This window comes from Cynocephalus volans, chromosome 14, assembly GCF_027409185.1.
Source record: "Cynocephalus volans isolate mCynVol1 chromosome 14, mCynVol1.pri, whole genome shotgun sequence".
Classification (NCBI taxonomy): Eukaryota; Metazoa; Chordata; class Mammalia; order Dermoptera; family Cynocephalidae; genus Cynocephalus; species Cynocephalus volans.
The window spans coordinates 2,561,486-2,584,450 of record NC_084473.1 but is presented as its reverse complement, the minus strand read 5'-3'; the positions used below and the strand labels follow the sequence as shown (position 1 = coordinate 2,584,450).

The window sequence follows — 22,965 nt, the reverse complement described above, 5'->3', positions numbered from 1 at the left end:
GATCTAAGGGTCACGTCCTTTGCTGTGGACCAGATGGAGCCATGAGGGTTTTCTGCAGAGAAGCGATATGGTTTGGCAGATTCTGCAGCATTGGGCTGTGTCACTGCATTGCTGCGGGGCCGGATGAGGGCGGATGCAGGAACTGAGCTGCCCCCTGCTCTGGCCTCTAAACCTATGGCCAGCACGGCGGAAAAAGTGAGAGCGTTCGCTCGATGCAAGCCCAGCCTGGCGCGGGAGGAAGCGCTTTTCCTCCTGGCCCTCTGCTTTCTCGGCCCTTTGGGTGTTCACGATTGAGACTTCTGAGACTTCCTGAGTAACTGAACATGGAGCCAGACATTTCAGCTGTGCCGGTGCGGTGCTTGGGAAGCAGGCTCTGCTGAAGCCTCCTGCGTCACACGCAGCTGGAGCCCACGGCACTGGGGAGGGCAGCCACAGGTTCCACGCCCTGCACAGTTTCCCACCAGGACCTCTCTGGGTGCCTCCTCCTGCTTCTCCCCAGCCTGGAAAATCTCTCACTTCCAGTTCTGTTTTGCGTTCTTGTGTGGATATTTCAGACACACACACACACCCACACACACAAAAAGAAGGCTGTGTCTTGTTTCAGAGTGGGTCCTGATAGCCAGACATGTGCTGGGGAGGGTTTAGAAAGAAGATGTAGGCGCAGCTCAGAACGCAGCAGTGAGCCTGTGAGCATGTGAGGGTGAGCACGGTGTGCTGAGTGTGCTTGGGTGTGTGCGAGCATGTGTCTGTGTGTGCCTGTGAGTGTGTGCACATATGTGACTGGAAGTGTGCTCTGTGTGAACACGTGGGAGTGTGTAGTGTTCTGTGTGTGGCCATGCCTGTGTGCATGTGGGCGTGTGCACACGTGTGCATGTAGCTGCTTGGGCAGGCCCTCGGGCAGGCCCGTGGAGGAGGGGCATTGAGGGAGAGCCCGGCTGTGTGTGCTCAGGGGAGGTGCTTTGGGAAGCTGATTCGGAGTGTGTCTGTTCCTGGGGACCTGGAAGTGTTGTTGCTCAGGAGCAGATGTCTTGAAGGCAGAGGCTGGGAAGACAGGGTTCACCTGCTGGAGCAGTGCTCCAGGCTGACAAGTTTGGAATTTCTTCTGTAGCTGGTATGCAAAGGCTGAAGGTTTTTGAGCAAGAAGGTGACCCAGTAGAGCTTGCAGGTAGACCACTGTGTGTGTGGTGAGGCTCTGCGAGGCAGGAGGCTGTTTTTTGAAAGTTAAGTCAGGAGGCATAAACATCTGGCTGGGGATAATGCCAGAGGAACAGAGAGGAGGGCGTGGGTCGGGAATATTTTGGAGGCATCCTAAACAGAGGTGGCAGTTGCTTGAGCGGGGGGCAGCGGAGCGTGGAGCCTAAGTGGACTGAGGTGTGGAGGGACAGGTGTCTGGGAAAGTGGTCCTGCTCTGGGGGCGGGGAGGCCGCTGGTGCTCAGCCGTGTTGAGTATTATGGACACGACTAGGGATGGATGGGTGAATGTGGAAACGCAGGGGATCCCCCACGAGGTGGGTCCGCTGTGAAGGAGACATGGCTGCAGGCCGGAGCTGCCCACTTTCCGGTGGAAGTAAGCTCTGTCCCGCTCTGCTCTCTGCTTCAGGCTACCACTACAATGACCTGGTGTCTCCGCAGTACCTGAGCCTCATTGCCAACCTGTCGGGCTGCACCGCCCACCGGCGCATCAACAACTGCTCAGACATGTGTTTCCACCAGAAGTACAGGACCCACGACGGCACCTGCAACAACCTGCAGCATCCCATGTGGGGCGCCTCGCTCACCGCTTTCGAGCGCCTGCTGAAAGCCGTGTATGAGAACGGGTTCAACACACCCCGGGGCATCAACCCCCACCGGCTCTACAATGGGCACGTGCTGCCCATGCCCCGCCTGGTGTCCACAACCCTGATAGGCACGGAGACCGTCACACCCGACGTGCAGTTCACCCACATGCTCATGCAGTGGGGCCAGTTCCTGGACCACGACCTGGACTCCACGGTGGTGGCCCTCAGCCAGGCCCGCTTCTCTGACGGGCAGCACTGCAGCTCCGTGTGCAGCAACGACCCCCCCTGCTTCTCTGTCATGATCCCCCCCAATGACCCGCGGGTCAGGGGCGGGGCCCGCTGCATGTTCTTCGTGAGGTCCAGCCCCGTGTGTGGCAGCGGCATGACCTCCCTGCTCATGAACTCCGTGTACCCTCGGGAGCAGATTAACCAGCTCACGTCCTACATCGATGCCTCTAACGTGTACGGGAGCACAGACCACGAGGCTCGCAGCATCCGCGACCTGGCCAGCCACCGCGGCCTCCTGAGGCAGGGCATTGTGCAGAGGTCCGGGAAGCCGCTGCTGCCCTTTGCCACGGGGCCACCCACCGAGTGCATGCGGGATGAAAACGAGAGCCCCATCCCCTGCTTCCTAGCCGGGGACCACCGCGCCAACGAGCAGCTGGGCCTGACCAGCATGCACACGCTCTGGTTCCGCGAGCACAACCGCATCGCCACGGAGCTGCTCAAGCTGAACCCGCACTGGGACGGTGACACCATCTACTACGAGACCAGGAAGATCGTGGGGGCAGAGATCCAGCACATCACCTACTGGCACTGGCTCCCCAAGGTCCTGGGGGAGGTGGGCATGAAGATGCTGGGCGAGTACCGCGGCTACGACCCCAGCATCAATGCTGGAATCTTCAACGCCTTCGCCACGGCCGCCTTCAGGTTTGGCCACACGCTTGTCAACCCGCTGCTCTACCGACTGGACGAGCACTTCCAGCCTGTCGCCCAAGGCCACATCCCCCTCCACAAAGCCTTCTTCTCTCCATTCCGGATCGTGAACGAGGGGGGCATCGACCCGCTGCTCAGGGGACTGTTCGGGGTGGCGGGGAAGATGCGCGTGCCCTCCCAGCTGCTGAACACGGAGCTCACGGAGCGGCTCTTCTCCATGGCACACACGGTGGCCCTGGACCTGGCTGCCATCAACATCCAGCGGGGCCGCGACCACGGCATCCCACCCTACCACGACTACAGGGTCTACTGCAACCTGTCAGCGGCCCACACGTTTGAGGACCTGAAAAATGAGATCAAGAGCCCTGAGATCCGGGAGAAGTTGAAGAGGTGAGTTCAGAGAGACCGGCTGCAGTGACGTGTCTGTGTAGACGCCAGAACGACCTAGACGGGGCCTTTGTGTTGCTGTCAGTCTCCGTGTTTGAGGTGTTGTGTGTGTCGTGGAAAGGGTGGATGAGGGAAGCCCATGAGGGTCCAGTCCGGCCTGCATGTGGCCCTGGGGGCTGTGCGCTGAGTTCCCAGAGGAGCGGTGACTTTGCAGCTGGAAGAAGGGCTGGGCTGCTCTGCACGGAAGACGCCAGAACCGGGCCTGCTGTCAGGGGCTTCAGGGAGGAGGTGTCCGCTTTTGTGCCAGGAGCAGAGAGGGCAGAGATTGGCGCCAGCTCCCAAGGGTTTGCTGGCAGCCTCTCCTGTGCTCACCTGTGTACCCAGATCTGGCCTATGTGGCCACGTCCTGTGACTGCCTGACGGTGCCGGCGTCTGGGAGCAGATCCCACCGGCCTGCTGGGGTGGGAGTGCGCGGGAGAGTCAGGGCAGACAAATGAGGTTTTTCAGGTAAAGCAGAGACCAGGGTGCCACTAGACGAGGAGGGGCCCAGGTCTGGGTGAGAATTGATGTCACCTGACCCACAACCGGTAGTCTTCCTTCTGTCACAATAGGGTCACAAATTAGACTTTTAAAGTTCTCCAAAGTGTAGATATTCGGGCTCTCTTTTTTCCTGGTGCTCATTTCTGTCTTTTCCTCGTTAACTTCTTTTTCATGTTATTTATACCAGTTTATTTGCATCAATCTTTTAAGGAAATAGAAGTAATTAATTACTCATTAGAGTTTTCCCGCAACGATTCTTCATAGTCCTTGGATTTATGAACTAAGTCCACAGGTCATTGTGTATTTAAGATATATTAATTTTTATTTGAAAAGATTGTTTTGTTTTGTTTTTTACAAAAACCGCTCTTAAGACTCACTTTTCGTATTTTCTGGACTCTCTCGTCTACTTTTAACTTACTCAACACTGAAGTGAAGACAGACCCTGTTAGGATCTGACTTGTGCCTCCTAGAGAAAAATTATTTTTTACTCATAATTTATTGCAAGTTCTGAATAATGAACTTTATGTCCTATTCAGTTTAATATATGCTGTTGTTCATGTAAGTAGCGGTATCCCGTTACTGGCATAGGGAAATATGTACGTGCTCCACTAGTACAAGATGGTTTTTTATTGCAGTGTTGCTTAATTGGGACTTATGTGAACTGTCTGTGTCTGTGCTTTTCATGGGCTTGAACATTCTCCTTTGTTCTGGTCCAGACTGACACAAACAATGTTCCCAGTCGATTTTCTCATTTGCCAAACTTATTTCAAAACAGCTCATGGGAACTGTCAGTCCAGCCCAGTGCAGCTGGCGATGGGTGGGTGAACCTCGGCCAAGCTCCGTGCTGGAGACCCTGGGCTGAGAAGTTAGTTACTCACCCTCACCACGAATCACTCATTTATTTTCTTTTCCTTTTAACCCATGACTGACAGGGGAAATGAGACACGTATATGAGGAAAGTTAGGAGGTGACACAGAGCGTGGGGCCCTGGAGACCTCATGGGGAAGAGAGACTGTTTTAGGCAGACCTGAAGGGAGTGCATGGTTCTGAAATACTTTACTGACACCCAGATAAAGTTTTGCATGCTGTCCCCCACTGGCTGTGCCTCCTACAGCAGGCTGTGCAGTATCTTGGGGTCTCTGAGGCCCCTTCAGTGGAAGGAGCTCCTTGGACTGGAGAGGAGGCCTCAGACCCCTGCTCTCACGCCAGTGTGCCTGAGGACCAAGATCCTTCCCACCTGCACAGGTGACCCCTTCCGGAGGTGGGGTTGGGGCGGACGGAGAGGAGGGGGCTGCCCGGGAAGAGTCCCAGCCACAGACCAGGGCCCCCAGGTTCCCCCTGACCAGTCTGCTTCCTGGTGGACGTCGTAGAGCTAGAAGCTCAGCGTGAATGTCACTGGACTTAGAAGAAAATGAGCACAATCTGTCCTTTGAAGGACTAAATGGAAGTTTAAATAAAACTGTGTTTATTCCACGTGCGTGATGGATGCCACGGAGCACGCAGCCCTGTGCGAGACTTGTTCTTTCAGTAGAGAGCTCGCCGTCTCGATTAGAAGGCTTAGTCTAGTGTCACTACTTTGAAAGTTATGCAAAAAAGGCAGTCGGAATTATAAAGTATAGTTTTTAAAAAAATCTAGTGGCGCTTTGAGTAGCAGTTGAACCTAAGATGACATCTGTTGCCTAATACAGTTCTTTGGATAGTATAGAAGATTACGTAAAAATGATTCGTGGTAAGGTTGTCAGGTCTTTGCTTGTAAGCATATATTTCTAAGGAATCGGAAGAATTTCATGCATATGTTTGTTCTTGGACTGGCTGGTTAGCTCAGACGGTCGGAGTGTGGTGCTGATAACACCAAGGTCTGGCGTTCGATCCTTGGACGGGCCCGTCACCAAAAACAAAAACAAACAAACAGAAAGTGTTAGTTCTTAAATCTCTAAATCTTATGCTATTGCCCTGTTTGCTTAGCAAGTATTTTCATTATGGCAAACATATTTTCAATATGTAATAGAATCCAATTTTATTCTTTTAAAAATGTGTCTGTAGCTCCATATAGCTTATTATTCATAAATTTATGAAAAAAGATGGAAGGACATACAGTATGGTATTAAATGTGATTATCCCTGAATAGTAGGGAAAGGTACAATTTAAATTTTATTCCTTATATTTTTATGGCTTTTCTAAATTTCTTACAATAAATAAATTTGTGTATGTCTTTTAACATATGTATGTATATAGAACAAAGTGGTAAAAATTCTTTAAAGCATACTGGATGGATGCTTTGAAGAAATAAAGGTAAGTGTTCTCTAAGTAGAGTGTAGGTTACGTAGAGGCAGGAGAGCGAGGCTGGCCCGTGCTTGCAGTCCGTGTCAGCGCGCAGCTGATGGGTGACCGCAGTGTTGGCTTCGTCCTCCGCAGGCTGTACGGCTCCACGCTCAACATCGACCTCTTCCCAGCCCTCATGGTGGAAGACCTGGTCCCTGGCAGCCGGCTGGGCCCTACCCTCCTGTGCCTGCTCAGCACGCAGTTCAGGCGCCTCCGGGACGGGGACAGGTAAACACTCATGTGCTGCAGGGGAGAGTCCCTCCTTAGGCCCACTTTTTCGGGGACTTGGGAGAGAGGAATCTCCTGGCTGAGAATGAGGCATTATTTGTGGGCAGCTCCGTGGCTGCCTTGGCATGCCTGGCACGTGGCATTGGGACCCAACCACAGCAGGTTCACAGGTAACCTCATGCTCCTTCTCCTAGAAAGAATATTTCTGCTTCTAGAAACTACTGGACAATCCATACCATTAAACCATTGGGGACTCTAGAGGAGTTTGACCTTCTGGCAAGATTTTAGTTTCATTTTTAGTCTAAAATGATTAGTTCACTAACGTACGGGAAAGGTGGGCCTTGCCTGTCACTAAGGACTTCAGAAGATGGCTCCCTGCCGTGGCAGCTGTTTGAGAACATGGCCTTCCTTCTTTGTTGCTAGCCAGAAGAGCCACCAACCATCTTTTATATTCCAGACTCTGCTTTCGTTTCTGTTTTTGTGATAGGAAATGAGCCATGTCTGAGCTATTTTTTCGTTGATTCCTAATTGAAACCAGAGATGTCTGTGGTGTTGGGTGAATATTGCAACCCAGCCCCTGTGACCTTTGAGTGTCCTTGTCTTTCTCTGACCCTGCTCCCACTTTGGGGGAATCCAGGTTGTGGTATGAAAACCCAGGGGTGTTCTCCCCCGCCCAGCTGACCCAGCTCAAGCAGACGTCCCTGGCCAGGATCTTGTGCGACAACTCGGACAACATCACGCATGTGCAGGGGGACGTGTTCAGGGTGGCGGAGTTCCCGCACGGGTACAGCAGCTGTGCCGACATCCCCAGGGTGGACCTCCGTGTGTGGCAGGACTGCTGCGAAGGTGCGTGTCGGAAGGGGCCCCGCTCCCTCCTCATCTTTTCTTCCTTTCCACAGCCAGTTGTGGTGAACCTAACACATGCTAAATGACTTACACACTAGTGAGAACTGGAAACAAAATATTCAGCTATAGCAGATGTATTGAATTGTGGTATAACATACCGAGGTATGCTACAGAGCCAATAAATAAATAAATAAAAGGCGTGATCTTGAGGACTATGTAGTGACATGGGATATATACATGACAACTAAAACACTATGTAAAAGAAATGGAAACAACCATCATGTAAGGTGTGCTCCTAATTTTTTAAAAAACCTCATGCCACTCTAAATACGAGTACTTGTGTGTTAGCCTGTATATCTGTACTCACAGATAAAACATGAGAAGTAAACCTATCAAAGAAGCATGTCAGATATATCAGATTTTGTTTTAAAAAATGTATGCTGAGTTTCCCACATGTCCACAACATGTGCATGGCCAGAGCAGGGAGTTATAGGACACCTTCTGGGGGGTGAGAGGCTCCTGCAGGCGGGAGGCCTTCCCGTTATGCTTGGAGGGCTGGCAGCGCCCGTCTGCGTGCGCTGGGGCCCTCATGCACGAGCCTCGCTCAGCACCTTGGCCCTGTGGTCACCATGCCCACGGCCTCGTATCCCCTTTGCATTCCTAGACCCCTCTGCTAGCCTCGATTTCCACTGTTTTGGCTTTATCCAAACTACCATCAGAGCCCCTTTAATATTAAAGCTGAGGGAGCTTGGACCCATGTCATTAACATCCTTGTTATTGTGTCTGTTGAAACCTGCATCTGTTTTTACTTGTGCTCTCTTGTTTTTGTTTTATATTCTCACTGGTTTGTTCAATTCAAAATGCTCTTCCACAAGCATGGCAGAGAAGTTGTTCTGTGTTTGCAGAAAATTGTTCTCTCGAAAACCTTTGGAAAAAGCCGATTCATCTATTCTCAGATATAAAAAAAAAAAAAAAAAAAAAAAAAAATCCATTTTCAGACAACTTTACCAGGCTCCTGTTTTCCTGTTTGTTTGCTCAGAAAAACCAAAGAGCTTGAAGTGCTTCGTCTGTGAGGCCAGCTCTGTGTACCCTGTCCTGCACGAGCCTTTGCCCTGGGCTGGTCAGCTGCTTTAAGCAGCTGCTGATGCACTGCCTTCCAGATACGTTTCCATCTGAGAACACCAGGCACAGCGCTGGGCTGACAAAGCTCAATACGTTGTAAGCTTTATCTGTTTTTATTTTAGCCCAAAAGCCATGTCTAAAATTTAGCAGAAAAAGAAAAAAAAGATTGAGGTTTGACAGGACCGAATGTTGATTGCTATCTACTTTTCAGTTCAACTTTTTAAAAAGACACTTTTAAAGCAAACTTCCACGAACTGTATTTCTTAATCATTTCAATATTTAATTTTAATCCGTGATACCTGCCCACATAAGAAACCTGAGAAAAAAGTCCTGGGTATATCCAGTTTCTTTTTCTTTTGACCCAGGTTATAAACTACAACTTCTTTGTGGGCATTGGTGAGTCTTAGAGAAGAACACACACTCACACATGCATGAACATGCACCTGAGTATGTACCTGCACACGCATACACACATGCACAGAGGCACTAGTACATGTACACACAGACGCTCGTAATTTTGCTATTAGTGCAATAATTATTGAAGCATTACAAAGAGTTCCTATACTTGACCCGTATTCATCAGTTGTTAACATTCTGCCATATGCTTCTCACCATCCTTTCTCATTTTATGTGTGTGTGTGTGTGCACGTGTGTGTGTGTGTAAAATAAAATGCATATGTTTTTTTCTAAAGTACCTGAGGAAGTTGCAGACATGATGTTGTTTTATTTCTAAATAATTTACTTGTGTGTGTGATCAAAATTGGGAAATTAAGTAGGAACAAAATATTGTTATCTAATTTCCAAATCTTGTTCAAATTTTATCATTTGTTCCGATAATATCTTTATTATCTTACACCCTAATGCAGGTGATTCCACCAGGTCATGAATTATAACTCATTTTCATGTCTCTTTACGCTTCTCTGGTCTGAAACAGTTTCTCAGTCTTTATCTTGCTCCTTTTTGTAGAATTCCTCTCAGTTTGGGTTCCTCTGACATTTTTCTCACTGTTAGATCCAAATTCTGCATTCTGGCATTTATGCTGGATAATCGCGGTTATGCTCCCCTGTCAGGAGGCACGTGATGTCACTTTGCCCAGTTACTGGTGACACTAATTTGGATCATTCCATTAAAATGTGATGTCAGTGTTTAACATTAAAAAGGGGGCTGACCCTGTGGCTCACTCGGGAGAGTGCGGCGCTGGTAGTGCCGAGGCCGCAGGTTCGGATCCTACATGGGGATGGCCGGTGTGCTCACTGGTTGAGCGTGGTGCAGACAACACCGTGCCAAGGGTTGCGATCGCCTTACTGGTCAGGAAAAAAAAAAACAAAACATTAAAAAGGGGTGGGGGAGGCTATGAAAATGTTACCCTGGTTAGAAGATGAGCATTTTCTTCTTTTAAAATGAGCTCTTACGACAACCCCGGAAGGCACCTGGGCTGGAAGAGTTTCCTAGGCATAACTGGGTGCTTGTGGTGGGGATTTCAGGTTCAGAACTCGCCATCTCCCACCTGCACAGGACTTCCCCAGGGACTTCATGGGTCCAGTACATTTGCACTGAGAGCACATCTGCTTCATCTACATCCACACCAATAAGTGCCCTGTGAGGTCCGCACTGGGTCCAGAAAGCCAGCCTGCTCCTGGACTAGTGAGACGAGGTAGCACGAAGCCAGGTGCATGCCAGCTCGCTGAGCAGATGGGACCAGCTGTGCCCCATGGCGTGAGGGAGAGACACAATGGCATTCCTGGCAAAGACAGAGGCCCTGAGTCCTCAGAGGGCCCTTCTTGGGAGAGCTCTAGGGTCAGGGGTAGGAGCACCTGGGCAGGGACCCCCACGGTGCCATGATCGGGTTGAGGGCCCCATCTGCCTCATTCCTGCCCCTGGTGCCCACCCCCCATTACATCTGTGATTCTGCAGAGACCTGCCCCAAATCTGCACAGTCCTGGGTGGGACAGAGAGTGAGAACCACCTTCCTCCTCCCGTGTCAGCAATGTTGAGGCCCCGCTGGCTTCAGAGGGGGTGCAGGAGAGCCCGGCCGGGAAAAGGCTCTGAGCAGCCGTGTTGTTGCTGGGAGGGTCTGGCTGGGAGGGGACGGCTGCTGCCACCTGTCTGTGCCCCCAGGAGCAACTCTGTGAGTCTCTGTTCTTCTGAGATGGCTGGCGGGTAGAATGAGGTGAGGCGGGTCCGGTCTGCTGGGGCTGACTGGAAGCAGCACAGCTGGCTGCTGAAATCAACTGCAGGTCATTTACTGGGCTGTTGATCGCTTTCATTATGGGGCCGAAGTGGAGCTTTACGACTCTGTCTTGAAGAATGTTCACAGTCACAGGAACAAGCTAGACCAGAACGAGTCCCAGTCACGGGACAGTGACCAGCGTAGCTTCAGCTCAGTCCTCACACACCGTTTCTCCTGTAGAATTTCTACCCCGGCAGCTCCGCAAGGCTAGAAATCTGAAAAGGGTCATCTCTGGCTTTGCCCTCACTCTTTGCCATGCTTTCCTGGGCCAGAGCGAGCCAAGAGACAGATGTAAAACCCAGTCACTTTGTTGGATAGTGTGAGTGAGGGCAAAGGTGTCACACAGTGCTGAGACACCTCACACACCTGGGGCTCAGGTGGGACACAGCACTGAGACACCTCACTCACCTGGGCCCAGGTGAGACACAGCGCTGAGACACCTCACACACCTGGGGCTAAGGTGGGACACAGCACTGAGACACCTCACTCACCTGGGCCCAGGAGACACAGCGCTGAGACACCTCACTCACCTGGGGCTCAGGTGAGACACAGCACTGAGATACCTCACTCACCTGGGGCCCAGGTGAGACACAGTGCTGAGACACCTCACTCACCTGGGGCTCAGGTGAGACACAGCACTGAGACACCTCACTCACCTGGGCCCAGGTGAGACACAGCACTGAGACACCTCACTCACCTGGGCCCAGGTGAGACACAGCACTGAGACACCTCACTCACCTGGGCCCAGGAGACACAGCGCTGAGACACCTCACTCACCTGGGCCCAGGTGACACAGCACTGAGACACCTCACTCACCTGGGCCCAGGTGACACAGCACTGAGACACCTCACTCACCTGGGGCTCAGGTAAGACACAGCACTGAGACACGTCACTCACCTGGGGCCCAGGTGACACAGCACTGAGACACGTCACTCACCTGGGGCTCAGGTGAGACACAGCACTGAGACACGTCACTCACCTGGGCCCAGGTGACACAGCACTGAGACACGTCACTCACCTGGGGCTCAGGTGAGACACAGCACTGAGACACGTCACTCACCTGGGGCCCAGGTGAGACACAGCACTGAGACACCTCACTCACCTGGACCCAGGTGAGACAGCGCTGAGATACCTCAATCCAGGGTGTAGGCAGGAGTTCTCAGGTGGTGTTTGGGACTTAGCAGGAACAGGCACGACCTGCCTCTCGTCCAGGAGTGAGGCCTGGAGGCTTGCTGCAGGGGTGTGCAGGTGATGTGAGGTGCTCCAGAGCACAAAGTCTGCCCGGCCATGGTGGCAGGATGCCCAGACATGAGCAGACTCAGACCCCTGAAGGCGGAGCACCTGGGTCTCCATGTGTGGGTGGCAGGAGATCAGAGAAGTGTTCAGACAACGGGAGGGTGAGCGGGTAGTGCGGGGGCGCTGTTGGGTGGGGCTGGCCGTCCTCAGGGAGGTCAGGAGGGCTGGGGCACAGGAGAGGGCAGGACCCACAGACCAGCTGCTGGCTCACGAGAGGCCACCTCATCCACTGCCTGACGTGAAGGTGTCACAGTTCATCTCATAAACACGCCATAAAGATTGTTAATATCTGACAGGGTGTCCTTAATTTCTCCTAGAATTTGTCATCAAGAGCCATGTACCCCTTTTATGCTTTCCTTTCAGACTGCAGGACCAGGGGACAGTTTAATGCGTTTTCATATCATTTCCGAGGCAGACGGTCTCTTGAATTCAGCTACCGGGAGGACAAGCCCACCAAGAAAATGAGACCACGGGAAATACTGAGGTACGGCTGTCTCCGGGGTACACTGCGTGGAGAGCGGCCCTCCCGTCGTGGGCGTCGTGGACAGGGCCACTGTCCCGTTGTCGGGGATGGTGTTCCCTGCACGTCCACCGGTCTGTGTGTTCTGCAGGGACATCCTTGGGCACGGGGGATGGGGGGACAGGCTGCCCCCTGCGTCCTGCTCAGCCATAGCCCCTCTGCAAGCTCAGAGCGTCTGTCCCTGGAGAAGGGGCACATGGTCAGGAAACGTCGATTTGAACCTGCATAAAGTGGCACCAGTGGTGAGCTGCCAAGGTTCTACTTCACTGCTGCCTCCTCTCTCCCTTCCTCTGCAGTGTTGTGAACCACAGCCAACATCCCAGCAATGCCACGTCAGCCGCCTATGAGCACTCAAAAGGACCAGGGACAAATGACTTCAAAGAATTTGTTCTGGAAATGCAAAAGACCATCACAGACCTCAGAAAACAGGTAATGGTGGCCTTGGCCACCCGACACCTCTACCTCCAGCAAACATTTTCGATAGTGCACGTCCTTCCTGCACGTTTCATTACTCAGGTACCCGTGAAGGTGGGGGTGCTGCCCAGCAGCACAGGGCCTGGTCCTGGAGCCTCTGGGACACCATTTCGGCCTGCTTTGCTCTCCTTTCAGCTCGCCTCAGCTGGGCCACCTTGAGCTGTAGTCCTCAGCTTCCCAGTGGGTCAGGACACCAGGGCAGTAGGTAACTGGTGTCTCTGGCCACAGGGATGCCAGCCAGGTGACATGGTGGGCACGGACACAATGTCATAGGAAACTCAGGATAAGGGCATTGTGGCAGAATTCACAGAATTCTTTTTTTGTTTTTGTTTTCGGCAGCTAGCCAGTAGGGGGTCCGAATGAAGTCCTGTTCTTAAGCCACCGTTCAGGAATAACTTAAATAAGTATCCCCAGGGAGTGGTAAGGAGGGGTTTTGAGGCCGATACTCCACATGTTTGATCAGGTCTCCCTGGATGGGAGGAAGGTCCTGGAGTCTGCGTTGTAGGACAGCAGGGATTTTCAAATTGGGTTCTTCGCAGAGGTTTTGCAAAAAATGAATTATCTTCGTTCTCCCTGCCTAGAAACTTATTTCTACCTTTTCTAGTCACTGTACTGAGGTTATCGATGTGGTTTTATTTCAAGGGAGTGGAGATTGAGATCTAAGGCTAGAGAAGAGGAAGTGTGCTGACCCCATGGTGGTGGTGATAGGAGACCCCCAAGTGCACATGGAAGGTGGTCCATGGTACTTTGCATTTGTAAGTTCAGCTCCTCTCCAGGCTACAGGATCCTCAGGCCCCAGGTTTGGGAGAGATTTTGGATTTCTTCTAGTGTAGGCCAAAGTGGTCTTCCAGCTGAACAGGAGGCGTGCCGCTCTTTCCACGCCTGACCTCGCCTGTCCTACAGGTTCAGGTCCACCTGCCTCTGCCATCTGGAGCCAGAACCGCATGGCACTGCCTCGCCCAGCTTCTCCTGGTGCTGTGCTGGCACCATCCAGAGAGAAGCAGGGACAACCCCAGACAGACCCTCAGAGGCTATGATGGGTGCAAGTGTCCTGGTCACCTCATGGCCTGAGGATTTCTAGCTACTGTCACCCTGTCTGCATCCCCCCAGTGAGATGCATGGAAGCATATGGGAAGGGAGCTTTCTCAGGGTGTGCTCCTCGGGGTGTGCTCCGTCAGGGTGTGCTCCCTCGGAGTGTGCTCCTTGGGGTGTGCTCCTCGGGGTGTGCTCCCTCAGGGTGTGCTCCCTCGGAGTGTGCTCCTTGGGTGTGCTCCTTCTGGATGTGCTCCCTCAGGGTGTTCTTCCTCATATTGTTATTCTTGGGACTCGCTCCCTCGGAGTGTGCTCCCTTGGGGTGTGCTCCTCGGGGTATGCTCCCTCAGGGTGTGCTCCCTCGGAGTGTGCTCCTTGGGGTGTGCTCCCTCTGGATGTGCTCCCTCAGGGTGTTCTTCCTCATATTGTTATCCTTGGGACTTGCTCCCTCCGAGTGTGCTCCCTTGGGGTGTGCTTCCTCGGGGTGTTCTTCCTTGCGGTGTTATCCTCAGGGTGTGTTCCCTCAGAGTGTGCTCCTTCAGGGTGCGCTCCTCGGTATGTGCTCCCCCAGGTGTGCTCCCTCAGGGTGTGCTCCCTCGGGATGTGCTCCTCGGGGTGTGCTCCCTCAGGGTGTGCTCCCTCGGGATGTGCTCCTCGGGGTGTGCTCCCTCAGGGTGTGCTCCCTCGGGATGTGCTCCTCGGGGTGTGCTCCCTCGGAGTGTGCTCCTTGGGGTGTGCTCCTCGAGATGTGCTCCCCAGTGTGGGCTCCCTTGGGTAATACTTGCAAGTGGCTCCTGCACCTGCCCTCACATCCCACTGGGAGCCACCTGGCCTGAGGGAAGTTGGGAAAGATAGTCCTTATTCAGGGATCAGTTACCTCCAGATAAAAACCAGTGATTTTATTTACAAAAAAAAAATAATAATAAAAAGAAAATAAATAAGGAAGACTTGATATTGGGATTATTAGTCATAATCATTCGTTCATTTGAAAATGTAAGTACAGAAAGTTTTTGTCATCTGACTGATGCTTGCTCTCAAATTCCTGTGAGGATATCCTTTGTTTTCATGTCCTTTGTTTTGTACATATTTTACAGTAAATGCACTTATGACATCACAGAGGACAGGTGTCAAATCGTCTTGTCATGAGCTTTTGAGATTTTGGACAGCCAACAGCTGCCTAATAAGGAAACTGAGATTCCACAAAAGGTCTTCAGAAACGCTCGTCTCAGACTTGGTTTACGTCAGGGCGTTGTTCCAGGGGAGGAGCATCGTTAGTACTGGAGCTAAACTGATACTGAGTGACCAGTGAGGTTTTTTTTCTGTGTCGCAGATAAAGAAACTTGAGTCGCGGCTCAGTGCCACAGAGTGCACGGACGCCAGCGGCGAATCACACACCAACAACGCAAAGTGGAGGAAAGACGCGTGCACCGTTTGTGAATGCAGAGTGAGTGTGGGTCTGTCTCCATGCCCTCAGTTATGCCCGGGACCTAGAGCTACAGGGGACCGCCAGGTGTCAGGGCGAGGTGCCCCGGCTCACCTATGCCTCCGTCCCTCTTTCACCCCCATGGAAGCACAGGGCAGGCCCAGACTCTCTGTGCCAGCTGCACCTGCAGAGGAGGCGCTGGTAGGGCCAGAACCTTGGCAGTCTCTGCCCTGCAGTGGGCGGGCATTCCCCACCCTGCACAGGGTGAGCTGGGGCCACTTGTGTGCACCCGCTTTCCACTGTGGCAGGAACTTTCACACCACAGAAACCTGCAATGAGACAGACAGGGCTCCTCCTCACGGATCTTGTTTAAACATTGACCCCCGCACCCCGGCCTCCGTCCAGTCATGGGGTGGGTGTGTTACAGAGGTATGTAAGGAGCAGTCCGCCTCCTTGAGAAGGTGGACAGGTGGTGGGTGCTCTATGCTGGCCATTTGCAGACGTCTGGCTGCAGCCCAAGCTCCCTGGGTAGCTCAGGGCAGAGGGTTGGGAAGCAGAGCCACAAGGACAAAGGAACAGTCTGGGACCTTGGGAGCCATCAGGGTACGGGCTCAGTCCCTCTGCCATGGACATTGGGAGAGGGTATTCCAGTGTCCCTGAGAGTGTCTGGTTTGGGAAGGACAGACCAGTGGGGAGGAGAGCCGTGTCCCTGCCCACTTCGTCCTGGTCCCATCCTCCTTCACGACGACATCCACAGACACAATCAGATGGGATCCAGGTGCAGGTGGGGAGGATAAGCTCAACCTGTGGTCCTGGGGCCTCCTCTGTGTGGGAGGATGGTAGGAAGGACAAGGGAGGGTGAGGATGTGAACCTCCCGGAAGGAATGGGGTGGGGTGTAGTGTTCACTCATGTCTGCGTGAAGCTGTGAAATCAGCAGAGAACCAGTGCTGTATCACAGAACCCACAGGACAGGTGACGCCTGTGCCCGGGGTCCCAGCAGTCACAGTGGGAGGTGTGGCACTGTGCCCTGCTGGGGTTCACCCAAGAACTGACGGGCTGCGTGTCATTCTCCAGGACGGGCAGATCACCTGCTTCGTGGAGGCTTGCCCACCTGCCACGTGTCCAGCACCTGTGAAGATCAAAGGAGCGTGTTGTCCCGTCTGCTTGAAGAAAACCACGGAGGAAAAGCCGTAGGCTCTGGAGAAGCTCCTTGAAGTTAGTCTGCTGGGTCATCGTGAGATCAGATGGCCGATACAGGCAGCTGCAGACCAAAGGAAACATCCAGGACTCAAGACGTTTCAGGACAATGTCCAGCTGGTGCTGTTACAGAACGTAGTGCAGGAAGCTTTCGACTGGAGTGCTCGTCAGGAAGGACACACGGAGCGGACACACGGAGGGGAAGCAGGCACGAGTCCTAACTTCATGTTAGATTTCTCAGGTTTTTATTTAATTCTGTTCAGATGAAAACTTGGTGCTACTATTAAATCGCACAGTTAATCCTTTAGGCTTCTAAATTGATTTCTCCTAATAACACCACTTCTTTTTAAATAAAGCAGGATCCCTGTAAATGTTAGTACTGCCTGGCTCTGACACCGGGAGCTCACAGATGCTTCGCCCGCAGGTGGGGTGATTACGGAGCCACCAGAAGGTGGCTCGCCAAAGTCTGGGTTACATCGAATGCTACATTTAAAAAGAAAATCAGTGTTTGGCAAATGGAACAGAATCTTGTATGAGCATGTTCACAGGGACACAGGCTCCCGGCTCCCTCCATGGTAACCTTGGCCACCTCCCTCTTCTGGGTTCTCTGTAACGTTTGTTTCGCAGGTCATCAGCGTTAAATCATGAAACAGACATTCCCGCCACTCAGAGCGGCTTTGCACCGTGACTCTGGGTCAGCTCTGTCCACACATGATCGTAACATTATTAGTCCACATTTAGGAACAGGTTTGTTTTCACTTGTGACTTGCATGCGTACTGCCTAGTTGTGAACCGAATGTGAAAACCCTCTTTCATCCCATTCCATATCTGACGATACCTGCTGGTGACCGTGTGCGTTGACAAAACCGGTCCATAGCCGGCTCTGGATTTGCTCATACCCGTGAGGCTCTGTCGCTGACTGGAGCACACGGCGGAAGTGCCACCCTCCAGATTCTTCTTCTCATGGGCTGAAGGAATTCGATTTTGAGAATTTTTTAACTTTAGGTTGTGTGAGTGCGTTAAGAAAAAAAAAGGAACCCCTATACCTCATTTGTATTTTTAAAATGCATGATGTTTTATGAAAATTTGCCCATTTTTTAGGTGTTAGATATGGCAGGAAATCATTTCCACTATGCAAAAGTTCTTCTAGGATTCAGTGAAAGCAACTCTCATACCTCATGGTCTCTCTCTTTTTAATTGACTGAAACCTTCCGTTTTGTTCTGAATGCCACCTGGTCTGTGTTCTGAGAAATGTTTCCCTGAACATGCAAGTCCAGCTCAACACACCTTTACTTGAGGGTCCACTGTGGGCCAAGCTCTGTGCTGGGGATACAAGATGCAGAAATGCAGGGACCCCTGACCTCAGAGAGCCTCCAGCTGAGGTGGCAGGTTTCCAAAATTGGTGGCATCATATTGAGACCATTATTAGTGGGGGGTGGCAGGAAGGTCCCAGCAGTGTCTGGCACATCATGGACTCTTATGATGTCGGGTGTGATTTGCACATGATGCATATTCCAGTGCGAGCATCATTCTCCCTGAAAGAGACACCCCAAAACCTCCCTGCACAGTGTTCCAAGTCTGCTGGGGATGTGGGCAACAATCCTGCCGTGAGGTGGTCACAGTGAATTTGTGGCGTTTATGTACACAAACGGTTATCTTGACTTGTCATCTTCGTGTTAATAAATAATAAATCAGAGCTGGTTGCTGTCCCATGGGACGTGAACTTCTTTGGAAATATCAAGTCAGATTTTGTGATCAGATCTTGGCACAGATTTCTGTAAACTAGGAAATGTGTAAGTGTGTCTAAAATTTGATGGTTATGTAAGTTGCTCAGGTATAAAACGACAGTAGATCCTACATTTTGGGGGTGTCTTGCTGTTTCCTAAGTGCCTTGGAGGTGTGCTCATGGTCTCCTGCCAGGGAGCGTGCGTGGAGGGAGGTCAGGCGTGCAGCTTGGGCAAGTGTCAAGGGTTTACATTCTCTAAACCGAAGCGGGGGAAGCTGACTGTGATTTACAGTAAAATTCTGTAATTCAGACCAAAATGTCCGCAGTATCACCAGTTTGATATTATATATATTATCAAAACAGTGGGCAGTTCCTGAACAATGTTTTTTAGCAGCCACTGTAGGGGGATTGCGCTTATAGGAAGCAAAGTGTACATATTTATTTACTTTTCTAACTGTTGCCAATAGCCAAATAAATGCCTTTTTAAGGTTCATTGTATTTAGTACCTTACCAAAGACGTGTTTGCACTATGTAATGATGCCTTTCAGTTCAAATAAATGGGCCACACTTTCAAATGGAGAATTTTTGGTTTTGGGTTTTTTTTTTGTTTTTTTTTTTTTTTTACTTAAAGCGATGAAAAAGGCTGTACGTTGTTTACCAGGTGAGATCAAAAGTATAACAAAGAAAGGAGACAGGTCCTAGGAATAACCCCAAGAGGTGTCTAGTCACTAATTGTTTTATATGAAACATGTGAAAAAGAAAAAAAGAGAGGATTAATTAACAGGGACTCTTTTTTGCTAAGTAGCTAGAATGCTTTAACTAGGCTGACTTTGTCGATTTAAACCTAGGGCAGGTGGGTGTTGAGCTCTTGGAAAACGCCTCTAGCACCTGCCCCTACCTCTTGAAGTTGCTGTGCTGTGGACAAAGACCTTTACTTGTCAGTGAGGAAGCGAGTAGGACAAGCTGCACTCACCCTGTGGTCTAACGGGAGGGTGGACTGTCTTCCCAAAGCAAGAGCCCAGACCAGGGCAGACGGGAGTCACCGGAGACAAATGTTTCCTCCGCAGGCCTGGGCTCGTGCGTGGCTCTGCGTCTGGAAATAGGTGACGGTGTGTGACGATTCTTCATCCCTCGGGCTTTGGTCTGGGTGGGAGAGAGGATGCTGCTCTGAAGGAAATGGGAAAGGATTTGAGGGTATTTTTATAAGGCTTGGAAAACAATCATTATAGTTCATATAATTATAAGAAAAAAAAATGAAATATTGGGGAAAAATTGAATAGTAACTGTTTAAAATTTCCAAATATTTTAAAAACATGAATAAAAACCTTGGGTTGCTTTCATGAATATTCCATGTTAAAGGAGCTGATATCCATAAATTCTCCCAGGCATTTTCACAGTGAGGTCCCCCAAACCTCAGAATCACATCAGTGGTGAACTCTGCCCACACAGGAAGTTCATAAACCTAAAATCATCTTCTGCAGTCATTCAAAAATTGTATTTAAAGACTCCAACAACTCTCATTTCTTAGAGTGATAAATGTATGTTGAATTTTATTTTATTTTTTTTATGTATCATTGATAGATTTCCATTGCACTTAATTCAGAGTACTTCGAGACTGTAATTTTTGGTCTAGGGCTCAGACCCTTCAAACCTGTTGTACGGACTGGGTCACCAGACCCCTCATGAGCAGGTCACAAGCTAGGTAATTGGAAAGATCCTGGGAGTCATTGACAGGTTCATTCCAACTTGAGCTCAGTCCTCAGCTTCCTCAGCAGCAGCAGCAGCTTACAGCAGCCTCCAGCAGCAGCAGCAATGGCCTCCAGGGTCATCCTGGGGGCCCTGGCAGCAACATCCTCCAGCAGCAGTGGCAGCCTCCCCACTCCCCCCGACCCCGCAGGGCATCCCGGGGGTGGAGGGCCCTGTGGATCAGAGGTACTCCTTTATACTTAAGTCTGATAACCCAGGAGCACCTGGGTATGAGTCAGACAACCCAAGAACATCTGGGTGCACATGCACAATTACATCAGACAATAACCAAGGAGCACCCGGGTGCACGTGCATGTTTACATCAAATGCTTGGCAAGATTCTGAACCTCCATGGGATCCTGACCCTTCATTTCCCTTTCCCAACAGTAATGAACTACTTAGTGGGGGCAGATGGAAATACTGGGTGATGGGGGTGAGACCAGGCACACCTGTGCCATGCACATGTTTCTAGAGCACCTGGGATTGGAGCCCCTGGTGCAGCTGAGGAAGGAACCTAAGTAGGAATTTAACCAATCTCTGTCTTGGGCTGAGTCTCATGACTATGGGTTTCTCTGTTCTATAAGAATGTTGTATGGTTAGGAAGGAAATAACTGATTAGTGTTTAAATTGCTGACTAAGGAGTTATGCTGACAATTTTAAGACAGCTGATGCATGAAGATTTTTACCTGAGATTGCCTGTGTACTGTGTCTCCTCTGATGTAATAAGCCATCAGCGGCTATGACTTCTGCTTTTATCCCACCAGTGGGAATGACCCAGCTCAGCTCTGAGACGGTCCCCCTTCTGTTACCTTCCCTATTTGTAATAAACTTAGGAGTACTACTTTGACTGCCAGATGGTGTTTCTCAGGCCTATCCTCACATCTGGCTCCCAATAAACTTCGCAAAATTATTTCTGCCTCGACAGCTTTAATTTCCGTTGACACAGCTTGTGAGGCTCCTGGCCCACAGAAGGACCAGCAGTGGGTCTGCACATGGGCGGAGGCAGCCCGTCTCCGGCCAGACTCTAGGCATGCACTGCGAGCGCCGTGAGGCTGCAGCCCTCTCCTGCAGGGCCTAGGTCCACGGTCTGCTCCGCTGGCTGGAGGCTGCCTCAGGCTGGGAGCCACAGCCATGGATGCAGAGGTGCAGCTCGTACTGGCCCACCAGCAACTCACATGCTTTCACCCCTCAGCCAACAACAGGCAGTCAGGCCTGTCCTAATCAGCATTTTACACACAGGGAATGAAAATGGGGGGTGAGTGCCATATGCCAAATTTAATTTAAACAAATGCACAGTGTGGAGCTAGCGAAGATCAGTCATTTGTATCAGCTGTAAAAACACAGAGAATGCACAGAACAAAGCACATTCACATTCATTCCACCTGCACACGTCTTCAGACAAGCTCCCTCCTGCCAGTGTCTCACTCTGGACGGCCACCCCAAGTTTGCTTGGACATCCTCGTTACTCTAACACAGGCACTGAGCATCCCTGCATTTTTGGTTCTTCAGGTGTTGAGTGTTTAGCCTTATGCCAGAAATCCTTACATTGGGGATTTGCTTTTGTTTGTTTATGCTAAAAAATATTCTCAAACCTCAAACCTGGAGGCACGAACAGGTAGCATGTTTGAAGGTTCCAGAAACGCCAGCAGTAACTTTTTATGTTTGTGGTATTTGTTGAAAATAACTCAGTCTCTATCAGCTATTACAGTGTCTGGGTTTTCTTTGTTCAAACAACCCGGATGACTCCAGAGGAACGAAGCCAGGCTTGAGAGATCCCGGCACCTTCTCTGTCGTCTTTCCTACTATGTTACAAACGTTTCCCTACCTTGACAAAGTGACCTAGAAGTAACATTTTTTCCCCATTATAATTCCAAATGTCAGTCTAATAATCCAGTACAATACAGCCAAGAAACCATATTTCCCAGGAACAGCTTCATTATGATTAGTTTGCTGTAACTAAGGAGGGAAGGAAGTATTTTGTGTCCCTTGTCACCGGCGACTGTTCACATGTGAATGGTAAGGCAATGTGCCTTTTTCCTACAGTGGTTTGTGGAAACGGAGGAATAGGAGCCCTCTGATTTTCATCATATTTTCTTTTCTGATGTTCAGCATAATCTTAAATTACATGGAAAATTTTATTTTCAACACGTTTTCCAAAACCAAGTCCCTTTCAAAGGGTTATTAACCCACAATTAAAAGCCCTAAATTAAATAACTCCATGATATCATTGTTGTATGCGTTTTAAAAATTGTCTATGTCTTTCCCACACAAATTGATTTTCTTGTTTTGTCCTTGACAGAGTTTGGATGTGTTGTCCCTGCCAAAACTCATGTGGAAATTTGATCCCCAAGGTGGCAGTGTTGGAAACTGACTGAGTCATGGGGGTGGATCCCTCATGAATGGATTAATGCTCTCCCTGGGAGAGGGAGGATTAATGAGTGAGTTCTCGCTCTATTAGTTCCCACGAGATCTCATTGCTTAAAAAGACCCTGGCACCTTCTCTCTCTCTCTCTCTCTTGCTTCCCGTCGCCATGTGATCTGCTTGTACCTGCCAGCTGCCTGCCACTTTACGCCATGAGTAGAAGCAGCCTGAGGCCTGTGCCAGATGCAGCTGTCCCAGAATCGTAAGCCAAATAAACCTCTGTTCTTTATAAATTACCCAGTCTCAGGTAGTTCTGTTATAGCAACACAAAGTGACTAAAACAGTCCTCTCTAAGCAAAACAAGTCAGAATATACAAACTGAGCCTTGTCGAATGACTAGTATGCAGCTGTTTTCAAAGGAAGTTCCTGGAAAACATTCATGTTTATCTTCTTTAAAAATTACTGCACCGGATGTTAACTCAGAGAATGACTACGGGCCATCATTTCCTATAACTAAATTCAGAGTGTGCAGGGCTAAAATGAGAAGGGAGCAGGACACCAGGCAGCTGGTAGTCACTGTGGGCTCTGTGGAAGCCTTGTGCACGTGATTTCCAGGGACAGTCCTGAGCTGTGTCCTGAGGGGCCACGTGAAGGGGTCTCTCTTACCTCCACCATCTCATGACTCCGATCTCCTGCAAGTCAGGACTCACAAGATCCCAGACTCAAACACATTTCTTTTCATACTGAGACCAATACGTTTTTCATTTCATCAAAGTTAGAAAAATTGAAATTTGCACTT

General features: G+C 50.5%; 1 protein-coding gene across 1 annotated transcript in view; it reads left to right on the top strand.

The window, feature by feature from the left end:
* Positions 1–18,595, top strand: part of PXDN (peroxidasin) — a 95,811-nt gene extending 77,216 nt beyond the window's left edge. The window contains exons 17-23 of the mRNA XM_063078723.1: positions 1,601–3,104; positions 6,057–6,191; positions 6,829–7,037; positions 12,049–12,169; positions 12,502–12,634; positions 15,042–15,155; positions 16,210–18,595. Coding sequence (XP_062934793.1) covers positions 1,601–3,104; positions 6,057–6,191; positions 6,829–7,037; positions 12,049–12,169; positions 12,502–12,634; positions 15,042–15,155; positions 16,210–16,329 — 2,336 coding nt within the window. The 3' untranslated portion in view covers positions 16,330–18,595. The remainder of the gene's footprint in view (positions 1–1,600; positions 3,105–6,056; positions 6,192–6,828; positions 7,038–12,048; positions 12,170–12,501; positions 12,635–15,041; positions 15,156–16,209) is intronic.
* Positions 18,596–22,965: the final 4,370 nt, after the last annotated feature.